The 21,821-nt window shown below is 43.3% G+C and overlaps 1 protein-coding gene across 1 annotated transcript; it reads right to left on the bottom strand.

The window, feature by feature from the left end:
* Positions 1-4,354: 4,354 nt before the first annotated feature.
* On the bottom strand, positions 4,355-21,821 carry LOC133440779 (uncharacterized). The gene is made up of 6 exons (XM_061718098.1): positions 21,675-21,821; positions 13,171-13,249; positions 9,715-10,116; positions 9,348-9,638; positions 5,310-5,400; positions 4,355-4,493 (listed from the first exon to the last, which is right to left on the bottom strand). Exons 1-6 carry the CDS (start codon positions 21,819-21,821, stop codon positions 4,355-4,357), a joined length of 1,149 nt encoding a protein of 382 aa, XP_061574082.1.

Below are 21,821 nucleotides of genomic sequence, written 5' to 3'. Positions count from 1 at the left end.
CGCTCGTGTAACGCTGGCGTAATGCTGGTGTAACGCTGGCGTAACGCTGGCGTAACGCTGGCGTAACGCTGGCGTAACGCTGGCGTAACGCTGGCGTAACGCTGGTGCAGAGGTGGAAAAAGTACAAAAATATTGTACTTAAGTAAAAGTACAAATTTTCTGCTTGAAAATTACTTAAGTAAAAGTATAAAAGTACCTCGATATTAAATATAATAAAGTACCAAAAGTACATCGTGTAAAATAAGTACAAAGTACAAAGTACAAAATTATTTTCAAAAGGATTGCAAAGAAATGAAGAATCCAAGAATTTGCTTACAACTCTAAATAATGGTGATATTATTCTGACCCCTTTAGCGTTTGTTTCCATTACCCCTTTTTAATTTCTCCCTTTGCTCATCACTGCTGCTGTTCCCCATTGGCCCCGCTGACAGGAGACTCTTCAACTGATTGAACTTTTTAATGCCAAAACCACATTAGAAGGGGTGGAATGTAACAATGGGGCCCATGGACACGCGTCGGCTGCAGCTCAAGGTGTGCTTCGCCGCATACCCGGCGTAGGCTCTGCGTCGATTTAACGCGGACCGATAATTCAGGCTTCAGTCTTCATCGGTCCTCGACGCGACAGCGGTTCCTCCGGCCTTTCCGGCCCGCCTCTGCAGCGCAACTCTCCCGGGAGATGCGTCTCCTTCTCGGGGAGGCCGAGTCTCCCCGTCCGCCCAGGTGTCTCGTCACGGAGCCGCCGCCGGGCAATCACGGGCAATTCACGGGCAATTCACGCCCCCCTTCCTTCCCGTCCGCCTTATGGTTCCGCGTTAAATCGACGCACACCCTACGCCGTAGGCTACGGCGTAGGGTGTGCGTCGCCGCGTACCCTACGCCGTAGCTCTGCGCCGGTGTAACGCCGAACCATAAATCAGCCCCCGCTGTGCTGTTCTCACGGCAATAGCCTACATTTTCATTTAATGTAAGACTTTAATTTGTAGCGAGTAACGACGTGTCCAATTTTAATTTTAGCGGATTAAAAGTACGATTTTTTCTTTGAAAATGTAGCCAAGTAAAAGTAAAAGTACAGAAAAATGAAAGTATCAATAAAAGTACAAATTCTCAAAAATCTTACTTAAGTACAATAACGAAGTACTTGTAGTTCGTTATTTTACACCACTGCGCTGGTGTAACGCTGGTGTAACGCTGGTGTAACGCTGGCGTAACGCTGGCGTAACGCTGGTGTAACGCTGGCATAACGCTGGTGTAACGCTGGCGTAACGCTGATGTAACGCTGGCATAACGCTGATGTAACGCTGGCATAACGCTGGTGTAACGCTGGCGTAACGCTGGCGTAACGCTGGTGTAACGCTGGCATAACGCTGATGTAACGCTGGTGTAACGCTGGCATAACGCTGATGTAACGCTGGCGTAACGCTGGCGTAACGCTGGCGTAACGCTGGTGTAACGCTGGCGTAACGCTGGCATAACGCTGATGTAACGCTGGTGTAACGCTGGCATAACGCTGGCATAACGCTGATGTAACGCTGGCGTAACGCTGGTGTAACGCTGATGTAACGCTGGCGTAACGCTGGCGTAACGCTGGCATAACGCTGATGTAACGCTGGCGTAACGCTGGTGTAACGCTGATGTAACGCTGGCATAACGCTGATGTAACGCTGGCGTAACGCTGGCGTAACGCTGGCATAACGCTGATGTAACGCTGGCGTAACGCTGGCGTAACGCTGGCGTAACGCTGGCGTAACGCTGGTGTAACGCTGGCGTAACGCTGGTGTAACGCTGGTGTAACGCTGGCGTAACGCTGGCGTAACGCTGGTGTAACGCTGGCGTAACGCTGGTCTAACGCTGGTGTAACGCTGGCGTAACGCTGGCGTAACGCTGGTGTAACGCTGGCGTAACGCTGATGTAACGCTGGTGTAACGCTGGCATAACGCTGATGTAACGCTGATGTAACGCTGGTGTAACGCTGGCATAACGCTGGCATAACGCTGGTGTAACGCTGGCGTAACGCTGGCATAACGCTGGTGTAACGCTGGCATAACGCTGGCGTAACGCTGGTGTAACGCTGGCGTAACGCTGGCATAACGCTGATGTAACGCTGGTGTAACGCTGGCATAACGCTGGCATAACGCTGATGTAACGCTGGCGTAACGCTGGTGTAACGCTGATGTAACGCTGGCGTAACGCTGGCGTAACGCTGGCATAACGCTGATGTAACGCTGGCGTAACGCTGGTGTAACGCTGATGTAACGCTGGCATAACGCTGATGTAACGCTGGCGTAACGCTGGCGTAACGCTGGCATAACGCTGATGTAACGCTGGCGTAACGCTGGCGTAACGCTGGTGTAACGCTGGCGTAACGCTGGTGTAACGCTGGTGTAACGCTGGCGTAACGCTGGTGTAACGCTGGCGTAACGCTGGTGTAACGCTGGTGTAACGCTGGCGTAACGCTGGTGTAACGCTGGCGTAACGCTGGCATAACGCTGATGTAACGCTGGTGTAACGCTGGCGTAACGCTGGCATAACGCTGGTGTAACGCTGGCGTAACGCTGGCATAACGCTGGTGTAACGCTGGCATAACGCTGGCGTAACGCTGGTGTAACGCTGGCGTAACGCTGGCATAACGCTGATATATATATATATATATATATATATATATATATATATATATATATATATATATATATATATATATATATATATATATATATATATATATATATATATATATATATATATAGGTGTGTGTGTGTCTGTGTGTTTTTTTTAAGTAATTTACGCAGCAACAACATGATTTCCTCTTTGTGGGTGACCAACATGTTATTACCAATAAAAGCTTTTTTTACACTTCCTTCACTCGCCACAGGAATTCATCGTCATTACTTCAGACTCTGTGACTCAAGTTTTACTCAGAAAAAACTCCAGGTCCAAATGCAAAAAGTGAATCCAGAAACGTCATCAGAACTCCAACATTAACTCGTGTTCATGTTTTCAGTTCATGTTTCTGCTCAAGCGTTTTTATAATAATGACAGTTGGACAACAAACCCATGAAGAGTTTCCTCTGAGGAGTTTCCTCGTCTGCTGCTGCAGGTTCTTTTTAAGAACCATGAAAAGAAGGAAAATGCACTTTTTGTTCTGTCTAATTCATTTTTATTACATTTTTATTACATTAACTTTATTACATATATAATTACATAACATTCTGTACAAATCCCCAAAAATACAATCTTCTCAAAGTCAAACCAAAGAATGATCAAAGCTGAACTTATTATAGTTGGTAGTGCATCCATCCATCATCCATCCATCCATCCATCCATCCATCCATCCATCCATCCATCCATCCATCCATCCATCCATCCATCCATCCATCCATCCATCCATCCATCCATCCATCCATCCCTCCATCCATCCATCCATCCATCCATCCATCCATCCATCCATCCATCCATCATCCATCCATCATCCATCCATCCATCCATCCATCCATCCATCATCCATCCATCCATCCATCCATCCATCCATCATCCATCCATCCATCATCCATCCATCCATCCATCCATCCATCCATCATCCATCCATCCATCCATCCATCCATCATCCATCCATCCATCATCCATCCATCCATCCATCCATCCATCCATCCATCATCCATCCATCCATCATCCATCCATCCATCCATCCATCCATCCATCCATCCATCCATCATCCATCCTTGCATTCATCCATCCATCCATCCATCCATCCATCCATCCATCCTCGAAACGTCTTCATCCCCGAGAGGCGACGGAGGAGTAGACGACATCGTTGGTTTCCTCCACCCGTCTAAGGAGACAGAATCAGAGGACGGTTTTAGGGTGAAGCAGCGGCTCTGCAGTCGCTCTCTGAGCTCCGGTCTCCTCCACACTCCTGCCTGGCCCTAATACTCTTCCGTAATTATCTCTCTGATTGGTTGTTCCGAGTTTGTTCCCGTTGTCGCCACTAACCTCGTGAGAACTGCCACCCAAGCTACAGCAGGGGGCAGTTCTCGCGAGGCAGTTTAAAAATTATTATATTGTAAAACGGGAAATTTACGGGGAAATACTAATACGGGAGGACGGCGGGACAGCCGGTAAAATACGTTAGTTTCCCGGCCAGAACGGGAGGACCGCCGGTCTGGTCCTACCTGCTCGGTCTCTGGGGTCTGAACTGGACGGAGGCGTAGTTCACGTCCTCGGCCGCTCCGTCGCCCTCGGCAACTGGCCGAACGCTGCTGTGGACGTCTCCATCGGACTGAGGACACAGGTGGAGACAGAAGAAACATGAATCCCATAATAATCCCATTATACCCGGCCACCGCGTCTGTGAATCTCATCACCATCGGTAGCAGCGTGAACCGTAGAGATCAGACTTTTCCAGCTTCCTCCAGAAACAACAAGACTGAATTCCTGGACTAACCTTGAGTTCTGTCTCAGCTCCCATGATGCTTTGCTGCTTGGCCGCTGCTCGTTTCCTGCAACGATTCAACCACAGAAGACAAACACGTCTGAAAACACCAGAAACTGTTCAAACCGTCTCAAGCATGTAGATTATTGTATGCTGATTAGGAATGGGAGATATTTTACCGTTCACGATAAACCGTCCAAAAAATTCGCCACGGTAAGAATTTGTATCTCACGGTAAAAACGATACATTCCTATTTATGATGTTTTTGTGTAAAACTGATTTATGGTTCTGTGTTAAATCCATGCACAACGTACGTGAAGGAAGGAAGGAAGGAAGGAAGGAAGGAAGGAAGGAAGGAAGGAAGGAAGGAAGGAAGGAAGGAAGGAAGGAAGGAAGGAAGGAAGGAAGGAAGGAAGGAAGGAAGGAAGGAAGGAAGGAAGGAAGGAAGGAAGGAAGGAAGGAAGGAAGAAAGAAAGAAAGAAAGAAAGAAAGAAAGAAAGAAAGAAAGAAAGAAAGAAAGAAAGAAAGATAAATTCCAGTTGATGAGGTTTTTGTGTAACAAACATGGTGGATCTGAAAGCGAGATAGATTTATAGTTACAAAGATGGAGTTGAATTGGTATTTTTTTTATCATAATTTTTATCGTTATTGGGATAAATGCCAGAAATGATCGTGATACATTTTTTTATCCATACCGCCCATCCCTAATGCTGATGATGTCATCCTTTTTCTTTTTACAGAAACGTAACGTTTCCTTCAGTGACACACGCTCCTCCTTCTCCTTCTTTTTCATCTTCTCGTTCCTCTTTTCTCCTTCTGAAGATTCAGATTCAGTCCTTCTCGTTTCTGTGCAGCGGGAGAATAAAAGACGTTTCCTTGGTACCTCAGAGTGAAGCAGAGCAGCACCAGAACCACGAGGACCAGCAGGACGCCGGAGACGCCGCCCAGGATCAGGGCCAGACGCCGGGTCTTACCTGTGGGACAGAGAGACGCCCATTAACCCGAGCTGCTTCACCACCGGGGGGCACTAGAGGGAACTAGAGGGCAGGTGTGGCAGGAAGTGACGGAGAAAAACCCATTAAAAACTCTTTAACAGGTTCTTTCCAACCAGGTGAATAACTGGACTGAAACTGAGCGTCTAAGTTACCAAGAATAAGACCTGAGAAATGATCCAGATTTCAGTAGATTTAATTAAACAGTTGCTTTTTAATTAAACAGTTGCTTTTTAATTAAACAGTTGCTTTTAAACAACTGTTTAATTAAATCTACCGAAATCTACTTTGACTTGGTCTTTGTACGTTTTGATCGTATAGAAACGTAATTCTTGCCATTTTAAGAATGAGATGAACCTGCTGGATCTACTGCCCTTACTTTTTAACAACTTGCGCTTTTTATTATTTTACCTCTTTTCTTATCATTTTATTTCATTTTATTTGTTATTTACTGTTTAATTGTGTCTTGCTGCTTTTAATCTTGATGTAAAGCACTTTGAATTACCTTGTGTTGAATTGTGGTATACAAATAAACTTGCCTTGCCTTGTAAACGGAGCATAACCTACATGAGGCGTCTCTTTGCAGAACGACGATGAAACAGAGGAAGTATAATGATTTTAAGGCACAAAGGATGATGCATTCTTACGATTCAAGTAAACAAAAAAATCTTTAAGGTCAGTATTAATTTTATTGTGCACTTCGAGAAAAAAGTTGAAATGTCGAGAAAAAAGTCGAAATGTCAAGATTAATGTTGAAATACAATTTCACGAATAAAGTCAAAATTTCATGAATAAAGTCGAAATTTTGGGAATAAAGTTGAAATACAATTTGGTGAATAAAGTGTAAATGTCTCCTCTGGTCCATCAAATCCAGTTAGCAGAGCGACTGACAGCTCTGCAGCAGCAGCTGTAACTAACTAACTAACTAACTAACTAACTAACTAACTAACTAACTAACTAACTAACTAACTAACTAACTAACTAACTAACTAACTAACTAACTAACTAACTAACTAACTAACCTACATCCTTGGAGTCTAACGTTAAGGTTAAGTTTCTGAAGTTATGCATATGTGTGATATGTGTTTCAAATCAATATCGTAAAGCCAATTCTTGTATTACCATATTACTATATACTATACTCACTTGACTTCTTTCTCGAAATTGTACTTCAACATTAATCTTGACATTTCGACTTTTTTCTCGACATTGACTTTTTTCTTGAAGTGCATAATGAAAAAAAAACATCCTCCTCTAAAATATTATTTTTATTTTTCTCCTGCCTGGCCCTGATACTCTTCCGTAAAAGGGTGTTGTAAAGATTAAAGTTTAATCATGATTAAACCTGAATATAAAGCCAAGTGTACAGACTGGTAGTCTGCCCCAGAAAGATCAACACTGACCTTAAAGATGTTTTTATCCACTCGAATCCTAAGAATGAATCATCCGTTGTGCCTTAAAATCCTTATGCTTCCTTAGTTACGTCGTCACTCTGCATCGAGACGCCTCATTTAGGTTCTGACCCTTTTGCATGCAATAGTTTAAATTGAATCTACTGAAATCTGAAAAAGAAAAAAGCAGCAGGTGGAGCATTTAAACGTTGTCTGTCCCTGGAGGACCAGAACCGCCGGCCCGGCTGGAACTGGACCCGCTATCATCAGAGAAGTATTTCTGAGCATTCACCCGTCGCCACGGCAACGCCGAGAGGAAGTTGCAGCATCGATGGACATGTTTGAACGTCAGCATCAGCATCAGCATCAGCATCAGCTCTTCCTCCGGTTGAACTTCTGCTTCTGATGTGATGGTATGATAATTACGTGCTTAGTAGGGGTGTCACGGTACACACAAGTCACGGTTCGGTACGTACCTCGGTACAGGGGTCACGGTTCGGTACGGGTTCGGTACGGGTTCGGTACAACGGGAAAAAAAATACAAAAAGTCCCAAATGTATAAGACAAGTTTTTTCTTCCTTTATTTTGATCATAGCATTTGAAAGTTAAAGTTTGTTCAATTGGCTACAAAACTAAAAAGCATCTCTTATTAAAGTGTAAAATAAATAGAATAATGGGCAGAGCCGTCTGGGGGCGGAGCATTCTCCATGGGCCCTTATGATAGTCATTTTAACGTTCAACAACATCATCCTACCCATCAAACTACATTTATTCTCACTTTTATTGAGCTAAGCCTATAGGCCTATGCTGCAGAAAGCAGAGGAAAGTCACAAACTTGTTCAGAAGAACACACACACACACACACACACACACACACACACACACACACACACACACACACACACACACACACACACACTCAGTTCCATCTTTGATACAGCTTAAACACAAAAAAAAAAACATAACTGGTCTAAATTACACATCTATTTAGATAGATAGACACAGCGGTCTATAACATCATTTCTGAGCTCTATAACAGAGAATAGACTCGGCGGTCTCGTTGAAAACAACACAAGCACATTCAAATAAGCAGGTGGTCAAGAATACCACAACATTCTGATAAATAAATTATTTAAGAAGGTTACACTGACTCACCAATGACAGTTGACTCTTCCATAACTCAAAATAATCCAGGTAACGTGTAAAACAGGGTAACATTCAAAACTTTGTACAAATTTAGTCCTCTTTTAAACTTTAGCGCTAATCTCCTTCACGGCAAATTTGCTGTGACTGTTAAGGCTGATTTATGGTACCGCGTTACACCAACGCAGCGCCTACGGCGAAGGTTGCGCGTCGCCGCATAACCTCGCCGTAGACTGCGCCGTACCCTACGGCGTATGCTCTGCGTCGATTTAACGCAGAACCATAAATCAGGCTTTACAGCCAACCCGCTTTGGCTCACGGCGCCGATGCGTTCAGGACAGTTGTAAATTAAGAATTAGAACATTCTGTCGTTATTATAGCCTACAATTTATGATGATATATGAATTGCACATATATTTATTGATATGCACAGACTAGCACACATTTAGGTCTGTAATGGAACGTGACTGTTGATATTTATAAGGGGAAAAAAAACGATTGATTTTTTTTTTTTTTTTTTTTTTTTTAACTCAGTCAGACGTATTCGCCGTATGACTGCGTGAACCGAACCGTGACCCCCGTACCGTGACCGGACGGGACGAATACAAATACCGTTACACCCCTAGTGCTTAGTAAACGGATGAAAAACACATGAATATGTCTAAAAAACACAACCAAGACAAGATATGTTGAAACTTTGTAGTTGTTTTGTAAATACTGACTCATTCTGAGTTTGACCCGTAGACGCTGGGACGGGACGCCGAGAGACGGGGACGGATGACGGACCAACAACGGATGCAGCGTATAAAGTTTATCAGTTTAAACTTTCAGAAGCTGAACTAAGACGAGTAAACAAGGAGGAAATGAAGAAACCTCTCTTAGTTGGAAGCCTCTTCGTTTGAATTCATCTGAAGTGAGTTGAATGTATAAGAGTGGGGGCCCTCGTTTGATTTCATGTACCCGAAAAAGGGGAGTGAATGTTTTTCTACCATCACAGCAGAGTTCATATGACGAATTCGTGAATCTATTTCTAATGAGATTGATTGACAGTCGGCTCAGCCAATCGCTGGGCGTCATGACTTCCTCATCCGTAATCGTACCCGTTTGTACGAACCAGCGTCGGCTGAACGCGACATGTGGTGGGCGTGTTCCCATAGCTACCTTTGATTGACATGTGGTAGGCGTGTTCCCATAGCTACCTTTGATTGACATGTGGTAGGCGTGTTCCCATAGCTACCTTTGATTGACATGTGGTAGGCGTGTTCCCATAGCTACCTTTGATTGACATGTGGCAGGCGTGTTCCCATAGCTACCTTTGATTGAGTCTTCCCCAGAAGAAGAAAATTGAAAATGAGCAACTTTCGGAAAATGTTGGTGAAAGAAAAGTGAGCCAACCTCCATCCTCAGGACCGTCTCCGTCTCCGTCTCCGTCCTCCACCTGCAGGCTGAACGGGTCAGACCGTGTGTTCACGTCCGTGCTCAGAGCGCAGGTGTAGTTCCCAGAATCCCCTGCAGTCAGAGGGCCGAGCTGGAGGGCGTGTCCAGACTCTGGGAGGGCGTGGCCATCTCTGAACCAGGTGACATTCAGGTGGTGGAAGGTGCAGAATGAAGAGGTGCACTGCAGAGAGACTGATTGACCTCGTCTGGACTCGTTACTGGAGGTTTTTATTCTCAGTTTAATCCCACCTGAAATACAAAAGTTAATTAGTTTTCATCATATTTATGATCAGTATTTGTACCAGACTGAGGATGTTGTTCTTACCAACAACTGTAACTATCACTCCGGTTAAATTAGTGAAATCTCCTATAGGATGATCAGCTTCTATCCTGAAGCGAAACGTTGAGTCGTCTTGTGACCCGTCTGGTCCTTTGCCGTCTTTCCTCTGAACGTCTCTGATCTGTAAAGTGCAGATTCCCTTCATGTCCCCCAGGTATCGGTAACGAGGGTCGTTGTTTGTTGAATTACTGTCAAACACAGCTGGGCTGGGCTTTCGACACTGCAGACTGTTCTGACACCAGAGGACTCTAACAACCCGCAGTCGAATTTCTTTACCGTCTTTATAGAAAGACTCTCTAGGTGTGAAGCTGCAGGGGATGGTGACGGTGGATCCTAGTACTGCACACGTTCTTGCAAACTGGTATGTCACAGTTGGATCTTGAGCACCTGCAAACAACACGGTTGAAGACGGTAAAAATGACTGAATACTGACATCAGAACATCATTATAAAAATAAGGTGTTGGGCCACAGCCCTGTGTTGAACATGGGAAGACTTCATTTCAACTCTGAGTTCAGCCTCGAACTCCGCATGGTTTGAAACAAAGGAACCTCCATAATCACTCAAAGCAGGCTTTGCATTTACGGCCCTTGGTGATAAGGAATAGCCTCCTCATTGGGCATGAACCCCAAATTGCAGGACGGGCCGCTGCTGATTTATGGCAGCCCAGGCCTGGCTATAAAGAGCAGGTTCCCCCTCTACTCTCTTCTCCTTCAGCCCTGTCCACGGTCTTATAGAGTTCTCTGAGCTATGAAGAAGGCCACAGCTCTTATCTTAGCATGAAGAGCTACTAGCTATGGGCCTTCTCTATGATCGTGACTGAAGAAGCGTCTGTGTGGAGTGCTGCAACGAGTGACGTGCCAATGTTCCGAGCCCCAGATGAGCCGAACGAGAGACCCTTGCACCCCCCCGACGACGTGAACGCCTTCGGACCGACCTGGAGCTGAAGGAGGTCCAGCAGCTGTACCCATAATGCACCACTCATCCACACGGAGACGAGGAGAGCAGGAGAGAGAGAGACACGCTTAACGAGCTGTTCACCAAGGAGTGTAACCATCCAGCTGTTCACCAAGGAACAATGACCGGCCAGACCAAACCACCTTTTTCTTCAACTACAAAGATCCAGGTAAGAGGCTGTTTTGTTTCTGGGCAGAGAAACTTAGGGTGCTTTCACACCTGTGGCCTGTTTGTTTTCTTCCGATTCAGGGGCTAAATCGATACAGTTGTTTTGTTTTTCATATGTCGAGTTTGTATTCACAAGCCAAACATCTGTAGCGGTTCAAAGCTGGTAACAAATGCCATGCGCGAACCAACTGTTCTCTGATTGGTCAGAAATGAACACGGAAGGAGTTTCCTCTTCCGTACCCCGGGAAAAACAATAAGCCCCTTTCACAGAGAGGGCGCAAAGTGCAGACCGCCGCCGGCTTTCCCATTCATTTATGTGCGACCGGCGCAAGAGCGGACCGCTCTGCCGCCGATGTTCAAAAAATTTAACATTTTTTAATTTCACCGTGCCACGCTGTGACGACATCTCCAGGTCTGGAATGGAAGCGAGCCGAGACCACCTCTCCTAGGATCTCGGCTCGCTTGTTTTGTGCCACATCCGAGCGCGATTGCTGTGTTCACATGTACCAAACAAATCGATCTTTAGGGAGAAACGCTCCCTGTTTCAGAACAACTGCTCCAAACGGGACAGGTGTGAAAGCACCCTTAGTTAACACATTTAACTAGTTTAGTTTTACGTTGTTAGCCGGACCGCTGATCCCATCACTACTGTGTTTATTAGCTTAACTGTGTTTGTTTATTTTATCGTTTGGTTTTCTGGTGGTGAGAAGTTATTTTAGTGTCTTAGGTTTTACTTCCTTCTCTATTCCTCTCACCCCCCCCCCCCCCCCCCCCCCCCCTTCACCCACAACCACACTCTTATTTTGGCCATAAAGCCTCTGAGTTCTTTCAGTTCTTCCAAAAGCGGTTTGCTGTTTAGTTATTATTTCCTGATAAGTCAGGTGGTGCCCCGTTTTGATTCATTCATTTTGATAAGTCATCTTCTTTATTCATTATTAATAACTGTCTAATAACTGAACCAGCACTCCATCTGTGGTACAATAAAGGTAATTCATTAAAGTACAAAAAGGCCGTCTTCAGAAACGTATAGGTGACATCGCAGGAGGCCCGTCCAGGTCTTCGCTGATACAGGAAATGAAACTGAGGTTCCTGTCCAGACCAGGAGTCTCGTCCCTGCTGTAGAGACCCAGGGAAACCAAAAGGAGGCCATGAGGCCGAGCCAGAACACACTAGAGATGCACCGATCGATCGACAACTGATCGGTATCGGCCTGATAATGGCCCTATCGGAGATCGGAAAATAAAAGTTCAAATCAGGCTGATCAGATGACGTTTACAACAACAACCCGCCGCCCGCGCTGCGTTCCACATCTCAGACCCAGGTCTCCTGAGGGGGCGAATGTTACAAAAGAATTTCAACACAATGAAGCTGATAGGACATTTGAAAGTTTTTCACACGAAGGAGGATATGAAGTTTTCAAAGTTGGCTGCCGCTAAGGCAGAGACAGAAAAGGAGCAAAGTCGCTAACTCCGCTGTAACAGAGACCTATAAACGACAGCAAGAAAAATAAATAACTTCACCGTAACGTAATGGATTCATAAGCTTTGCTCATCAGCTGCTTTCTGTTGTAGCAGACATCAGGTTTAGCCGCCTCGTTAGCTGCTTGGATCTGCGGTACGCGCTGCAGAGTCGTAAATATTTCACTGATAAATGTCCGCCGGAGTTTTACCAAACTATATACAGTCCAAACCCTCACGCAGGACGACAAATCGCGTCAGCTTCACAAGTGATATGTGGAGTTCTAGTGTGAAGAGTTTCCTCACACGCGGCTGATGCTATCGCTAAAGCTTTCACAAAGCTTAATAATTCATAATTAATTTTTATTTTAACATTTAATTCCTTTTTCCACAGGAAAACTAAGGTTTATAGTTAATAACTTGTATCAACTCTAAGAGAGTGACATGTCTGCTGTTGTCTGTGTTGGTTCATGTTGGACATAATTATTACCACAGGAAAGATGAAGCTAGTAAACTACACTTACTCTTTGTAACTGAGTCTAAGTCATCTCTAAGAGTTAATTATTAATTATTCCGGATGAAATAATCGGATTTAATTTTAATGCTGAATTAAAGAGGAATTAAACTTCCCATGTAAACACACTCAATGACAGAAAAGCTACATGAACACTTTCACCAGACCAGTTCCTAGTGACCCGCCGTTGAAGCAGGGAAATGTCAAAGGAGGATTTAAGTCAACTTTAAACAGCTCACTGTGAATCACTGATATGAACCTAAAAACCTCTTCACGCACCAAACTCAGTTCAGAGTTGAAGTAAAAGTCTCTGAATGATGGAAATGTAAAAAAGCGTTCAGTTTACCCGTCAGAAGGAACCAGAAGCTGCAGAGGATCGCCGGGCCGTAAACTGCCATCTCCAGTCTCTCAGAGTCGAACGTCTTCTGCAGTCAGAAAAGAGAAGAGATGAACTAAAGGAAGCTGATACTTCCGCTTTTCTGCCCTCTTTCCCCCGGAGCTCCACATTTAGCTCAAAACCTCACTCTCACAAACTCTCTAATAATAATCTTTATTTTATGATAATAATTATCTGTATTTGTCAGTGTACATCTACCTCCCATGTGCATAATTATAAAAAAGAAAGAAACACTGACAACAATGAATGTAAACACAAGAATTAAACGTCCTGTAGGAGAGTAAAGCCTGACCAAGGCTGCACTATGTCGCCCCCATGTGGCCACAGGTGGTACTGTCATGTTGAAGATGTATGATGGTTGATTATTGGTTGTTCATTTATTTATTTTTACATTTTTGTCATCCGTTAACTACGGAAAAGTATTAGGGCCATGCAGGAGAAAAAATATTTGAGAGGGGGAGATTTTTTTTTATTGTGCACTTTGAGAAAAAAAGTTGAAATGTTGAGATTAATGTCGAAAGTCGAAATTTCATGAATAAAGTCGAAATTTCGCCTGTTTTCTCAACATTTCAACTTTATTCACGAAATTTTGACTTTTTTCTCAACATTTCGATTTTTTTCTCGAAATTTTACTTCAACATTAATCTCGACATTTCGACTTTTTTTCTCAACATTTCGACTTTTTTCTCAAAGTGCATAATGAAAAACAAATCTTCCTCGTCTAAAATATTATTTTTATTTTTCTCCTGCCTGGCCCTAAAACTTTCCATAGTTAACTGAACTTGTTCAGAGGGAGTTTATTCAAAAAAACTTAATTCACAACAAAGTTAATTTCATTGCACTTTACAGAGAAAATGAAGCATTTCAGTAGAAATGAATCTTGATCTGGTCCAGTGTTTCCCAACCCTGGTCCTGGAGGATCCATGTGGGGGATTCTTCATCACACCCTCAAACTGATGACTGTCATTCACAGATGACGACCAGTCGGTTAAATCAGGTGGGTTTTATTTCATCTTCAATGAGACCAAATAGACAGCAGAAGATCGAGAGCAAAATACAGACATGAACCAGACAAGAAAGTACATTTGACATCTATATCATTCTTAAATGTTGCTAAATATTCTTTTGCAGGGTAGAATGTGTGTATCAATTTAAATGAGATTTCTTTTGACTTTGTTTGTTAAACCTTTTTCCACTCAATCGTTCACAAAGTTCACCAGGTTAACTCATTCATGTGCAATATTCTTCACTCGTATGTGCAATATTCTCTCATTCGGTGTGAACCGGAGTCAAGTTCTCTCGTCTGATTTATGTCTGACTTGGCAATAAAGCTTTTTCTGATTCTGATTCTGATTCATTAATTTTCATAGTGTATATATATCTATATTTCCTGTTTCTTATTTAGCTTTTTTGTTTTTTACATAGTCTTTACATGTGTGCACTTTTATGGAGCTGCTGCCTAATCTCATTATACCATTATAATGATAATAAAGGCTTTCTATTCTACTCTTCTATTCTAAAAAAGCTCTCAGGCTCTTATTGTGGGATTCAGACGTTACCGAAAGAAGACTGTGACACGTCAGGAGTCAGGAGTTATCTGACCAAACTTGAGAAAGGCTTGGCCAACCACAGGTTAGGATGGATCAACTCAGACGACAACTTTCTTCTCTTACTTTTCCATCTGTTTTTGGAACATTCATCGAGTTACCAGACAGTCAAGAAGGTTGAAAGTCAGGTTGAAAACCTTCACAATGCTGGAGAAAAGAACAAAGTATTACATTTTTTAGCAAGAAAAACTGTTAATTAGTACTAAATTCAAACATAACTGTCTAGTTTCCCTGAAAATGGCCAATACTTCATGTTTTTTCCCCTTTTCAGCTCTGACTCTGATGTGTTCACAGCTTTCTCTGCTGCTCTCTGACCCTAAACCACCACCATGAGTCAATTTCCTGCTTCAAAACAACAGTTCCGTTTCTCTTATTTCAAAATAAAGTTTGTTGTTCTTCGGAAACCGACGTCACAGGAGGTTTGACTGATTCGGGTGCAGAGCTGTAAGAGAACCTGAGTAACATGCACCAACCTGAGCAACATGTATGAACCAGCCGTAAGAGCATCAAATAGTAAGAGTAATTAAAGCTGCAAGCAGCGATGAACGGATGAACGGCCTCCACCCTTGTGCACGTTCAGGCTGCAGTGGAAGCTTGTATGACTTCATGTAGATTCTTCAGAACTGGACATTTAGGGGATGAAACCACCCACGACTCTCTATATCAAACCATTCAAAAGTTATGACAGAAAGTAGGAACTATCAGATATCGACCAATCAGAAGAAGGGGTGGAGCTAATTTGCACCAATTATGTTCAAGGACTCAAAACCGAGTCCGATGACACCACCCACGACCCTTCTTTATGTCAAACCATTCAAAAGTTATGGCAGAAAGTAGGGACTATCACATATCCAATCAGATGAAGGGGGGGCACGCTTTTTGGCGTCTATCGTCGCCACGGTAACACTTTTTTTTTTTTTATATATATATTTTTATCCCGGGACCTCCAGCATGTGCTGGGGCGGTTCGTGGCCGAGTGCGACGCGGCAGGGATGAGAATCAGCACCTCCAAAACCGAGGCCATGGTTCTCCACCGGAAAAGGGTGGCGTGCCTTCTCCGGTGTGGGTGGAGAAGTCCTGCCTCAGGTGGAGGAGTTCAAGTATCTCGGGGTCGAAAGGCGAAGCTTTCGATTTACCGGTCAATCTACGCCCCTACCCTCACCTATGGTCATGAACTTTGGGTAGTGACCGAAAGGACAAGATCGCGGATACAAGCGGCCGAGATGAGTTTCCTCCGCAGGGTGGCTGGACGCTCCCTTAGAGATGAGTTTCCTCCGCAGGGCGGCTGGACGCTCCCTTAGAGATGAGTTTCCTCCGCAGGGTGGCTGGACGCTCCCTTAGAGATGAGTTTCCTCCGCAGGGCGGCTGGACGCTCCCTTAGAGATGAGTTTCCTCCGCAGGGCGGCTGGACGCTCCCTTAGAGATGAGTTTCCTCCCTTAGAGATGAGTTTCCTCTGCAGGGCGGCTGGACGCTCCCTTAGAGATGAGTTTCCTCCCTTAGAGATGAGTTTCCTCTGCAGGGGGGCTGGACGCTCCCTTAGAGATGAGTTTCCTCTGCAGGGCGGCTGGACGCTCCCTTAGAGATAGGGTGAGGAGTTCGGTCACCCGGGAGGAGCTCGGAGTCGAGCCGCTGCTCCTTCCCATTGAGAGGAGTCAGCTGAGGTGGCTTGGACATCTGTACCGGATCCTCCTAGATGTCTCCTTAGGGAGGTGTTCCAGGCATGTCCCTCCTCCCTAGGGAGGTGTTCCAGGCATGTCCCACCTCCCTAGGGAGGTGTTCCAGGCATGTCCCTCCTCCCTAGGGAGGTGTTCCAGGCATGTCCCACCTCCCTAGGGAGGTGTTCCAGGCATGTCCCTCCTCCCTAGGGAGGTGTTCCAGGCATGTCCCTCCTCCCTAGGGAGGTGGATGGATGGATGGATCTAAATAATCACCAAGTGCATATATATATATATATATATATATATATATATATATATATATATATATATATATATATATATATATATATATATATATATATATATATATATATATATATATATATATATATATATATATATATAAATAAACATATATGAAATGAAAATAAAACTAGTGCAGTGACCAACAAGTGGAAGCTTAAACCGAGTTGGGAAGTGGTTGGTGGTTTGGTTCTGGTTCTTCTGGTTCCTCAAGAGCCGGAGACGAGAACCGCAGACCCGGGAGGAGGAAACTGAACCTGAACCATGACAAAGAATATTTAAGGTTTTCTGGCAAAGGATCTGCAAAACTATATTAAAAATTAATAGTATTGATTCCCCAATGAAACCTGAGATATTCCTCTTGGGTAAGTTCACAAACCCTAACCTTCTCATACTAACTAACTAACTAACTAACTAACTAACTAACTAACTAACTAACTAACTAACTAACTAACTAACTAACTAACTAACTACCGGTAACTAACTAACTAACTAACTAACTAACTAACTAACTAACTCAAACTTTACTAAGTGAAATGGAAATCCGATGCTCCAGTCCCGATTAAACCTTGTACTGTCTTTGGGTCAAAATGACCCAATTCTTCTATCCTTCTTTCCTCCTGCTCTCTCCTTCCTTCTTCCTTTCCTCTTTTCCTTTTTTACCCTCCTTTACTACTTTTTCTTCCTACCTCCCTTTTGTCATTCGTTCCTTTATTACCTTAATAATCCCTAACCCTTACTTTGCTTTTCCTTCTTTCTTTCCTTATTTTATCCATTCCTTCCTTCTTCCCTCCTTTCTTCCTTTTCTTTCTCCCTTCCTTCCATCGTTTCTCCATTTCCTACTTCTTTCTTTCTTTCTTTCTTTCTTTCTTTCTTTCTTTCTTTCTTTCTTTCTTTCTTTCTTTCTTTCTTTCTTTCTTTCTTTCTTTCTTTCTTTCTTTCTTTCTTTCTTTCTTTCTTCCATCTTTTCTCCCTTCCTTACTCCCTTTACTACTTCCTCCCTTCTTTCCTTTTCACCATTCCTTCCTTCCTTCCCTACTTCCTTCCATCTTTTCTCCCTTCTTCCCTCCTTTCTTCCTTTTCTTTCTCCCTTCCTTCCATCGTTTCTCCATTTCCTACTTCTTTCTTTCTTTCTTTCTTTCTTTCTTTCTTTCTTTCTTTCTTTCTTTCTTTCTTTCTTTCTTTCTTTCTTTCTTTCTTTCTTTCTTTCTTTCTTTCTTTCTTTCTTTCTTTCTTTCTTCCTTCCTTTCTTCCTTTCTTCCTTCCTTCCTTCCTTCCTTCCTTCCTTCCTTACTTCCTTCTTTCCTCCCTTCCATCTTTTCTCCCTTCCTTACTCCCTTTCCCACTTCCTCCCTTCCTTCCTTCTTTTCTCACTTTTTTCTTGCTTTAACATTTATAAAGTGGTCTCCCCTCAGCAACTCAGAGAAGGAGGAAACAACCAGATTCTGCAGAGTCTGTACAGCCGCCCGGATGATCGTCCAGTGTGATGTGGATCTACGAGACAATAAGATTCTGATCCCAAAGTTACGGAACCAAAATGTGATTTACATCGGTTTGCTTCCGATGCTGAAACCACTAACAACTAACTCCACCGGCCGGAGCTTCCTCCATTTTTCCGTAGCGGTGTATCGCGTCATTCAGGCAGCCAATCAGCACAGAGCCTCATTATCATAGCCCCGCCCACTCAGAATCCTGCATAGATAATGAGGTTAGAGAATGGGAAGATAAAGACATGGTTTAGAGGCTGAATTTCTAATTTATTTAGATAAAACAATCAAGAGCTTGTTTTATTCAAGGCCTGTTTAAAATAGGTATTAGATCCATAATAGGTCCACTTTAAAAAAAAATACAGATACATATTTTACGTAGAAAACGGATATGTCTTTTGCAGGGTTTGTTGGTTCTGTCTGTTGTTTGTACAATATGTTTGTTCTATACTTTAATACCACTCGGTCTGCAAATTTCTTTTTCTATTTTTTATTTTACATTTTTTCTTATTTATTGTGAGGTTTTGTGATTGTAAGTGATGGTTTTGGTATTTTGATTTTGTTTTTTGTTTGATTTTGTTTGTGTGAGAGTTTGTATAAAATCTGGAAACATTTTGAAAATAAAGTTTAACAAAAAAAGAGAATGAATCGAGGACCCCTGACCTAAAACATGCGGGAGATCTGCCCTCGAGGGCCAATCCTGTGATGCCAGCGTCGTCCACCAGAGGGCAGAATAGAGAACCAGAGATCAAAGTACCACTATGAACATCGAGTTTAGTGTTTCTCAGATTCAGGTCATCTAAAAACTCTAATTTATCTTCATATCTTCTTTATTTACAAATCACTTCTCTTACAAAGTTACTTTCAGAAATCAATATGAACCACAAAACCACACTGTGACAATGACAAGGAAGCAAAAGTGAGAGAGAGTAAAAGTTGAAGTAATAAAAATAGAGTCTCATGTGTTAAACTTGAATGTCTTTAGTCTGGTTTCCATGGCAACGCTCTCTTCCTGTAATAGTTCCTCCTGCTAAAAAAAGGTCACGAACAGCAGGAGGGAGAAGGACGAGGTCCCGTCTCTTGTTCTGTGTAAAAACATCCTGTTGTAACATTCATGAGTTGGAGGTTGGTCGTGTAAACCACAGTTTTCTCTTCCAGCTGTGAAAAAAGAACGACAGAAACAGAAAAACAAAATACAGAAACTTCTGAAAAGAACAAATGAAACTTTATAGTGACCGAAAACCCAAGTAATTGTACTTTAGGTTGTAGTATTCCTATAAAACAAAAAATAAATTAGTCTTCAGGATGCCGGAAACGCTTCCCTCTGGTGACCTTTTTTTAACGTTGGCTCTCTATGATGTCACAGAGGGCTGACCGCCATATATGGTCATATAGAGGGAATGTGCATGATGTCACAGATGCGACTTCACAGCGGGTTATGCCCACCGAGTGTCAGAAAGACTTTCAATTTGAGCAACTGGAAAACATCTAAAATGGGAAAGAGCTGTTGTGCGATCAACTGTACTCATAGATTTATGTGTTCTGGGTCTCTGGAAAGCGTCTAGAGACAACTCTGTTGTATTAGACGCTATATAAATAAAATTGAATTGAATTGAATTGAATTTAGCAAGAAATCAGAGTTATCATTTTACAGACTGCAGAAAAACAAGCTTAAGAGAGACAAATGGATCGCTGCAATTCACAGAAACAACTGGATTCCAGGCACCGAAACGGGGATTTGCGGTTCCCATTTTGTATCAGGTAATGTTGGATTTTTGGGTAGCTAACGTTAAAGCCTGATTTAAAGTTCTGCGTTAAACCAACGCAAAGCCTACGGCGTTGCCCTGACGCCGTCGTGAATCCTTCGGACTTCTCCGTCACTCCATTTCGCCATGGTGCAAAACCCCCTCAGAGCGCTAGTTGATACTTGGTTTAGCTTCCGGCTTTTCCGGTCACAGTGAATCAAAGAGATAAGGACAACTATTGTGCAAAAAACCAAAACAAGAAAATCACACAAACACGAAGAAAAGAGCGCTGAAAATTCACTACTGCTTCACGAACCGGAAATGCGTTGCTACCAAGTGAACCAATCACAGCCCTCTCGGTCTGCGTTGGGTCTGCGTCGCCTCGAAGCGTAGTTACATTTTTTGGGAGGTGCAGGTCAGGCTACGGCGTAGGCTATGGAAAGACTCCCGCGTAGCCGCGTAGCCTACGGTGTAGGTTTAACGCAGAACCAGAATTCAGCCTTAAACGGTCAAATCATAAAGTTCGGTGTCCTGATCATTTTAATTTCTACAACAAATCCTGCCTTGAAGTCGGAACAAGCGTCAAGACTTTTGTAAGCCTTCAAGCTTTGCTTCATGTATTTCCCCGGCGTAGAAATTAAGTACATATAAATATCAGGAAACTGGATTCATGGCTAAATATTAATGTCCATGGACCACTGGTTCTTGGGGTAACTGTACCAAATATTAATGTCCATGGACCACTGGTTCTTGGTAACTGTACCAAATATTAATGTCCATGGACCACTGGTTTTTGGTAACTGTACCAAATATTAATGTCCATGGACCACTGGTTCTTGGTAACTGTACCAAATATTAATGTCCATGGACCACTGGTTCTTGGTAACTGTACCAAATATTAATGTCCATGGACCACTGGTTCTTGGTAACTGTACCAAATATTAATGTCCATGGACCACTGGTTCTTGGTAACTGTACCAAATATTAATATCCATGGACCACTGGTTCTTGGTAACTGTACCAAATATTAATGTCCATGGACCACTGGTTCTTGGTAACTGTACCAAATATTAATGTCCATGGACCACTGGTTCTTGGTAACTGTACCAAATATTAATGTCCATGGACCACTGGTTCTTGGTAACTGTACCAAATATTAATGTCCATGGACCACTGGTTCTTGGTAACTGTACCAAATATTAATGTCCATGGACCACTGGTTCTTGAGGTAACTGTACGGGTCACTGTCAAGTCAAACTGACACTAATTTAAGCCATTTTTGCTGATGTTTTTATCACTCAGTGCGAGTAAGGGGGTCCAGTGGGGAACTGACGTCAATGCAGACCCTCTATTCTACTAGTCATGTGCTTCCACAAGAGAAGCAGCGTTTTACTTTAAAAATGTTAAAAAAGTTTCCGCTTTTTTTACGGGTCCCATCCAGGTGGATCTGCTGGTACCTCTCACTTCGTACTTTGCTTTTGTTTCTCCGAAAAAAGATTTTGCTTGTGAGGGAAAGTTGGCCGACCGTGGTTTCACGATGACAGACAGGGTCGTGGAGAAGGTTTTAGTCCGGTTACACCAGCTCAACCAGGGAGCCTTCAGGAAGTCCTTCATTCAGCTGAAGTCTTCAGTCTTTAGGAGTTCATTCAAACGATGAGTTGAAGCTCCAACACGTCCGGGTTTTCGTGAACTCGCCGGAGCAGCAGACGGGTCAGACTCCTCCCTGTGTCACAGCTCGTTGCCGTGGGAGACGCCGACACGTCTTCATCTTCGCGAGGCGACGGAGGAGTAGACGACAT

The sequence above is a fragment of the Cololabis saira genome, chromosome 3, assembly GCF_033807715.1.
Source record: "Cololabis saira isolate AMF1-May2022 chromosome 3, fColSai1.1, whole genome shotgun sequence".
In the NCBI taxonomy this organism is placed as follows: Eukaryota; Metazoa; Chordata; class Actinopteri; order Beloniformes; family Belonidae; genus Cololabis; species Cololabis saira.
The sequence above is the reverse complement of the archived record's forward strand: the minus strand, read 5'-3'. Positions and strand labels throughout refer to the sequence as shown.

Bases quoted from the DNA above. Each gene is read 5' to 3' on its own strand.
- LOC133440779 (XM_061718098.1), bottom strand. From the start codon at position 21,821: ATGTCGTCTACTCCTCCGTCGCCTCGCGAAGATGAAGACGTGTCGGCG. The intron at 10,117-13,170 runs GTAAACTGAACG...TGTTGTTTGCAG, and splicing joins CTTCTGGTTCCTTCTGACGG to GTGCTCAAGATCCAACTGTG. The intron at 9,639-9,714 runs GTAAGAACAACA...TTTGTATTTCAG, and splicing joins AGTGATAGTTACAGTTGTTG to GTGGGATTAAACTGAGAATA.